Source organism: Otolemur garnettii, unplaced genomic scaffold, assembly GCF_000181295.1.
Source record: "Otolemur garnettii isolate 467f Iridium unplaced genomic scaffold, OtoGar3 scaffold00112, whole genome shotgun sequence".
Classification (NCBI taxonomy): Eukaryota; Metazoa; Chordata; class Mammalia; order Primates; family Galagidae; genus Otolemur; species Otolemur garnettii.
This window is the reverse complement of record NW_003852507.1, coordinates 489,006-496,825: the sequence shown is the minus strand read 5'-3', so window position 1 is coordinate 496,825 and position 7,820 is coordinate 489,006. Positions and strand designations below refer to the sequence as shown.

The window sequence follows — 7,820 nt, the reverse complement described above, 5'->3', positions numbered from 1 at the left end:
GCTGAGCTACAGGTGCTGAGCCTAATTTTTGTACTTTTAGAGAGACAGGGTCGGGAGTCTTTCTCTTGCTTAAGCTGGTCTTGAACTCCTGACCTCCAGCAAGCCTCCCACTCTGGCCTCCCAGAGTGCTAGGATTACAGCATTCAACCTTCACTTGTTCTTGATAAAGAAACATTTTATAAAACTAAGTCATGCCAGGTGTGGTGGCTCATGCCTGTAATCCCAGCACTCTGGGAGGCTGAGGCAGGTGGACTGCTTGAGCTCAGACTTTGAGACCACCGTGAGTAAGAGCAAGACCACATCTCTACTCAGAATAGAAAAAAACAGCTGGTCATTGTGGTAGGTGCCTGTAGTCCCAGCTACTTGGGAGGGTGAGGCAAAAAAACAGCTTGAGCCCAAGAGTTTGAGGTTGCTGTGAGCTATGATGCCATAGCACTCTACTGAGGGGGACAAAGTAAAACTCTGCCTAAAAAAAAAATTAAGAGGGTCACTTGAGCCCAAGAGTTTGAGGTTGCTATGAGCTATGATGCCACAGCACTACCCAGGGTGATAATGAGACTCTGTCTCAAAAAAATAGTTTTCTTGTGTTTTATTTCACTGCAGGCTTCTGACCAATGCCATTATTGAAGATCTTTCAACTTTCTAAATTACAGAGGAGAGTCATGGGGTGGTGCCTGTGGCTCAGTGAGTAGGGCGCTGGCCCCATATACTGAGAGTAGTGGGGTCCCACCCAGCCCTGGCCAAACTGCAACAATAACAACAAAATAGCTGGGCATTGTGGTGGGTGCCTATAGTCCCAGCTACTCTAGAGGCTAAGGCAAGAGAATCGCCTAAGCCCAAGAGCTGGAGGTTGTTGTGAGCAACACCACGGCACCCTACTGAGGGCGACAGAATGAGACTCTGTCTCAAAAAAAAAGAGAGTCATTATGTTTGGCCAGAACCATTCTCCTACATTTCAAACCCAAGACCCAGAGACATAATCTAAGTCCCATGTGCAAGAACCAGTCCTAGCTTCTTGGCATAAACCCAAAAAGAAACAAAAGACACTGCCCATATAAAAACTCGTACACAAAGTTTATACAGTCAAAAAATGAAAACAACTCAAATGTTCATCAACTGATGAGTAGATAAATAAAATGTGGTATATCCAGACAATGTAATATTATTTCATCATAAAAGAGAATTTAAATACTGATACACACTATAAAACATGGATGACCTTTGGAAACATGCTAAGTAAAAGGAGACTGTCTCAAAAATCCATTTATACGAAATGTCCAGAATAGACAAATCTATAGAGACAGAAAGTAAATTAGTGGTTGCTTAGGGGTGGGGGAGAAAATAGGGAAAATAAGGAGTAATTGTTAATGGGTTTCAGGTGTCTTTTGGGGATAATGAAAATGTTCTAAAATTAGATTGTGGTGATGGTTGTACATTTCTGTGAACATTCTAAAAATCACTGAATGTACACTTTATTTACTTATTTTTAGAGAGAAGGTCTTGCTCTGTCACCCAGGCAGTGGTGCGATCATAGCTCACTGTAACCTTGAACTCCTGGACTCAAGCAACCCTCCTACCTTAGTCTAAGCAGCTAGGACCATAGGCATGTGCCACCATGCCTGGCTAATTGTTTTTATATTTTATTTTTGGAGAGATAAAATCTTGCCATGTTGCTCAGGGTGGTCTCAAACTCTTGGCATTAAGTAATCTCCTTGCCTTGGGCCTCCCAAAGTGCTGGGGTTACAAGTATAAGCCACCATGCCCAGCCCTTATTGTATACTTTAAATGAGTAAACTGGGTGAATTATAAGGTATGTGTGTTATATATCAATAAAGCTGTTAAATAAAAAAGTATGAGAACATGAAGTGTTAAGTAAAAACAATGAAAAATTACTAGAGTTACAAGTTATACTTGAGTTAAGCAGTTAAAGCTTTTTTTGGCCGGGGCTGGGTTTGAACCTGCCACCTCTGGCATATGGGGCCAGTGCCCTACTCCTTTGAGCCACAGGTACTGCCCAAGGCTTTTTAATAACTAAGTTTCCTTCTGTCTGGTCAGGAGACATAACCTGAGGAAAGGACTTTCAGGATGGAGAGCTTCTGGAGGAAAACCTTAAATAGTAGCTCAAACACTACTACCAGCCCAAGGATTTAGATGGCTTATTTATTTGAAGGTCAGACAAAAATTAGGAGCCTTATTCTGAAAGTAAGGTGTCTTATGTAAGTCAGAAATGTGGAAGCTCAGGTTGCTGGCTGTGAAAAGTACTGCTATTAATATAAGCAAACTGGGTATTATAAACTGTTCTTCATATAGTCTAACAGGGCAATATACTGTTTTACGATACCATCAAGATGTTCTCCTACATTTTCCCATATATTTTACTACTAGTAGCTAGATTTCAGTTTGATTTTCAAACTTTTCATTGTTTGCAAAATCGCATTTGGATATTTAAAGTGCAGCCCAGACCAAAAAAATTTTAACCAGTTCAAGAAACATGTATAAGGAAGTACAATCAGACAGAAGAAGTCCTGGATTTGCTCTCCCTTCTGCCATCAACTTTCAGTTACTGTTGAGCTTAGCCAAAGCAGCTTTAGTTTATGTGACAGTCTGGCTTTTGTGAGCTGCGTTTATACTCATATTGCCTCATCTATTCCAGTCTGGATCCCAAATCAAGTCCATTCAGCTTGTGTAAAATTTTCTTTTCTTTTTAGTATGAGGAAAGCTAAGTGAATGATGTCAAGCAGAAACCTGGGGGACAGTTAAGTGTGGAAGTTTGACTAAAGAAAAAGGCCAACCAGAGCCAGGAGATTTAAATGCCACTGACTCCACTTACTTTTATATGCCATACAGTAATTTGTCCAACATGTTAGTCAGACAAGTTGGATTTAAACCAGTAATTTGTCTTTTTTTTTTTTTTTTTACTGTAAGGGATAAATGTCCACACCAAACAGAAATACAAAGCTTAGCTGGGCCTACTTCCTCTATGCATTCAAGTGTTTTGAGGAAGTGCCCCTCCTGCACCTCTGGTGGTAGCCATCGATAAGGAAGGTTTTAGAAAGTATAACCCAAGGCTCAGTGCTTTGGCTCACACCTGTAATTCTAGCACTCCCGGATGTCAAGGTAGGAGGATTCCTGGAGCTCTGGAGTTTGAGACCAGCCTGAGCAAGAGCGAGACCCTATCTCTACTAAAAAAAAAAAAATTTAGCTGGGTATTGTGGCAGGTACCTGTAGTCCCATCTACTTGGGAGGCTGAGTCAAGAGGATCACTTGAATACAGGAGATTGAGGTTGCTGTGAGCTAGGCTCATGCTATAGCACTATAGCCTGGGCAACAGAGTGAGACTCTGTCTCTTAAAAAAAAAAAAGTGTAACCCAAAGCTAATATTTAAAACAATGCCCCCCCATTCTTTTTTTTTTTGAGACTGAGCCTCAAGCTGTCACCCTGGGTAGAGTGCTATGGCATCACAGCTCACAGCAGCCTCCAACTCCTGTGGAAGAATAGCTCAAGGGATTCTCCCACCTCTGCCTCCCAAGTAGCTGGGACTACAGGTGCCTGCCACAACACCCGGCTATTTTCTTTTTTGGTTGTAGCCATCATTGTTGTTTGGTGGGCCAGGGCTGGATTTGAATGGGCCAGCTCAGGTGTATGTGGCTGGCGCCTTAGCCACTTGAGCCACATACACCTAGTCGTGCCCCTCCATTCTTTAAAAAATCTTCCATAGCTGGAGAGTTTTGATAGGAGGGCAATACTATCCAATAAAATGGATTATAATTCTGAGCTGCTATATTTGCAACTAGATGAAGCCCTGAAGAAAAAGTAGAGCATTCACCAAAATAGCTGAGATTACCTTGACTAGAGCTAAACTCAAATAATGGCTTAACAGGCTTCAGTATTTCTGGCTTTCACCTGTAGGCTATATACTCAAGGTTTGCAGTCTTCCTAATAATTGCAATTTCTTCTGTTTCCAGAGGTCACAAGTCATCCAAGTTGTATATTTATGACAACAAGCAACCACATCTTTCTATAGCATTTATCAGAATTACTGTCCTCAACTTGACTTTTATTTTTTCCCCAAAATGACTCAAAGAAGGCTTATTCATAGTAGAAGAGAAGCCTCAGGCTGATTATCTTCCTAAGGTGTGGGCATCCTGTATCTGTAGACCTCTTTCCCAAGAAACATTTTCTATGATTCTTTTATAACCTCATACTGCAGGTGTGCCTAATTTTAGAGAAATCCAATATAAGAAAATAAAATGCATATACTACTGTTACTAGATATTTTTCATTGTAGGCAAACATTTATTTGGTGACTCCCTGCTTCCAAATCTAGACCTTGGCATTTAAGAACTAATGTTTTAATATGTGATATAATGACTCTTGTTATCACAATAATGACAATGAGTCTATACCCTTTTCCTCACATGATCACTAGAGAGCAGAAAGAAAAATTTAATCTTTGATTAGTTGAAACAATTTTGCATAGGATGGATCCCTTGGACGGGAACATCTGAACATATATTAGCTATCAAAACCTTAACCAAGAAGTCACATATGACTTCATTAGAGCATTTTTGCACCTTATTATGCAAGAAAGATTTATTGAACGTCTGCTACATGTATAAGGCATTCTTCTAAGTGCTAGAAAAATTGTCCAACTCCAATGCTTTCTTTTTTCACTAATGAAGAACTGATGGAGAAATGGGGATGAAGTAATAAGTCTTTTAGAACAAAACGAAAGACAAGGTTATGAAGAAAAGAATAGCATATACACAGCTATACCTGCATGCTTGTTGCGCCTGTGGCTGATTCTCGGTGTAGATGAACCATTTCCCCGTGGTAGAAAAAGAGCAGCACCTTTGACAGTTAGAAAGCTCTCGCTGATGCTACAAGGAAAAATTTAAAAGAAAATAAATTATTTAGGGGACGAAATCAAATCAAATTATTTAGGGGTAGGATAGAGAACCAGTATAGGACTATTCTTCTCCCTATTCCAAAATTCCAACTTTATGGGGTAAGTTAAAAATAAAATCAAGAAAAGACTCTGGTTACTCACAAAATTCTGTCTACTCCACATTTTTTTCTTTTTACATGTAGTTTATGGGTAGTTATTAACCACATTTCTATAAATATAAACATTCTAAGTGACCATCACTAGTGCAGGTACATTTAACATATGAAAGCTCAATATGAAGCTATTTCATTTTGTTTGTAACATGAATCAAGATTCCAAAAACGCAGTTGTTCCACTAAAAAATAACAACCCAAAACAAACCTTACTAGCAAAGTGAATCTCTTCTGGTGATTTTCAAAACTGTTGGCTTTACATATAACCAAGTATGCTGATTTAATGATATATGCTCACATAGGTAATAATAAAATAAAGGTCTTTCCTCCTCATAACTTAAGAGTTTTTACAATTCCAATGTAAACAGCACCAGTAAATTTTCATAAAACAGCTTTGCTACTTTCCCCTTCATTTTCTATAATTTTAATCGTTATCTATGGTACTATACCATTTCTTCCTTCATATAATCAACAACTGTTGAGTCCTCTGTTGAGTACTCTTAAATTTGTAAATTTAGAACACATATAGGATATCGTTTACATTTTCTTCTCTCTTCTTTTTTTTTGATAGAGTTTCACTTCACTTGGTCAACCTTGGTAGAGTGCTATGCCGTCTTAGCTCACAGCAACCTCAAACTCTTGGGTTCAAGTGATCCTCTTGCCTCAGCCTCCCAAGTAGCTGGAACTACAGGCGCCTGCCATAATGCCCAGCTATTTTTTTTTGGCCAGGTCCAGGTTTGAACCCACCACCCTCGGTCTATGGGGCCGGTACCCTACCCACGCTGCCTCACTTGGCTATTTTTTGATTGTAGTTGTTATTGTTGTTTGGTAGGCCTGGTCTGGATTTGAACCCGCCAGCTCCAGTGTATGTGGCTAGTGCCATAGCCACTGAGCTATAGGCACCAAGCCTAAAATATTCTATATACATTACAAGGAAGCAGTTAAGAGTGGAGGCTGTGGAACTAGGCTGCTTGGGTTTATATCTTGGCTCTGCTACCTCCTATCTAAATGCTCCATTTTGGAACTCAATTTCCTTATCTGTAAAACAGGGATAAGGTTATTGTAAATAAGGTTGTTGTAAAAAGCCAATGAGCATGTAGTTTCTTTCTTTCTTTCTTTTTTTGTTTTAGAGACAGAGTCTTACTTTGTCACTCTTGGTAGAGTGCCATGATGTCAAAGCTCACAGCAACCTCCAATTCCAGGGCTGAGGCAATACTCCTGCCTCAGCCTCCTGAGTAGCTGGGACTACAGGTGCCTGCCACAACGCCCGGCTGAGTATGTAGTTTCTTAAAGTGGTGCCTTGCACATAGTAATAAACTCTTAAATATTAGTTATTATTAGGTCCATGGTTATCAATAATGGTGTTTCAACAATGTCCTGACTAGAGACGAAGTATGTTACAATATTTAATTACTAATAATAGATTCAAAGTTTGCAAAAAAGATTTATGTTTAAAGTATACACTACACTAAAGTGTTAGCTCAACTAGTATCACCATACTCATTGAAAAATAGTAGTGCAGAGCCATTGTGTTTTACCCACTGGAGTGTGCCCTTCATCTTAACATTATCATTCATGAGGGTGATAAATAGGTGGAGAATCACTGCTCAGGTTAGTAGGTACTCAAATACAATCACTATTTGGTACCTCAAAAATAATAGAAAATACATCTAAATTATTTCAAATTGATGGACCAACAAGCCTTTCAATTTCACCCACAAAATCTGAAAAGGACATAATGGAGGGTTCCAAGTTTGCTTGTGAGTATGGTATAAGCTGATGTTTTATAATGATACTGCCTACTCAATATTTTCACTTGAAAACCTAACTGGCATTTTAAATTTATACTGCCAAAACTAAACTCTTGAAATTCTTCAAACTGATTCCTAGCCTCAACTCCCCAGTTGTTTGAGTAAAATACATACTAGTCATACTGGGCTTCTCCTTTCTCTCCTACAATGTAGATCTAATCCATCACCAAGTCCCATGAGCTTTACTTTCAAATATGACTTGAATCTGCTGCCCACTTCCATGTACCCCCATCACCACTATCACACTGGCCCATGGTACCAACATTTCTCACTTGGACTTCTACTAAAAAGTTTCTCTTAAAAAAGCCTTTATTACAGAAAATTTCAAACATATATAAAAGTAGAGGGAATAATATAACTCTCATGTTCTCATCACATTCCAGCTTTAATTAATCAATTTTGTTTCTTCTACATCCTCCCACCCTTCACCTTGCCCTGAAAGTGAAACAAATCCCAGACATTTTATCAGCAAAAAGCCTCTTAACATCTCTGCTGCAACCACTTCTGCCCCCCACCCCCATTATCCACTCAAACAGCAACTAAAGTGATTTTAAAATACATGTAGATCATGCAATGTCACTTCCCTGCTTTAAACCCTCCAAAGGCTTTTCTTTGCGGGATAAATAAAGAGCCAGTCTTTAGGATGTTCTTCATACTGTAAACAAGCTACTGCTCTGCTCTTACACCATCTCCTCTTGTTTACTATGACCTAGTCACACTGTCTTACTGTCCCCCTTTCTGTTTCTTCAATATTTCAGGCCCTCTTTAGGGCCTTTGTGCTTTTTGTCCTCTACTTCGAACTTTTCTCCTGGCCTGTCACTATTTAAGTAACTGCCCCTTCCCTAATTATTCTCTACCCTATTGTTCTGTTTCCTTCAGGATATTACACACATTATAAACTAAAATTGTATTTATTTACTTGTATACTTGATTGTGGTTGTATCTTTA

At 39.2% G+C, this 7,820-nt stretch overlaps 1 protein-coding gene across 3 annotated transcripts in view; it reads right to left on the bottom strand.

Annotated features, from left to right (window-relative positions):
* SSH2 (slingshot protein phosphatase 2) overlaps positions 1 to 7,820 on the bottom strand; it is a 306,592-nt gene that overhangs the window by 69,479 nt on the left and 229,293 nt on the right. For all 3 annotated transcript variants that reach the window (XM_003797117.2, XM_023517480.1, XM_023517481.1), the window contains one exon: positions 4,777 to 4,880. In XM_003797117.2, the coding sequence (XP_003797165.1) occupies positions 4,777 to 4,880 (104 nt within the window). The remainder of the gene's footprint in view (positions 1 to 4,776; positions 4,881 to 7,820) is intronic.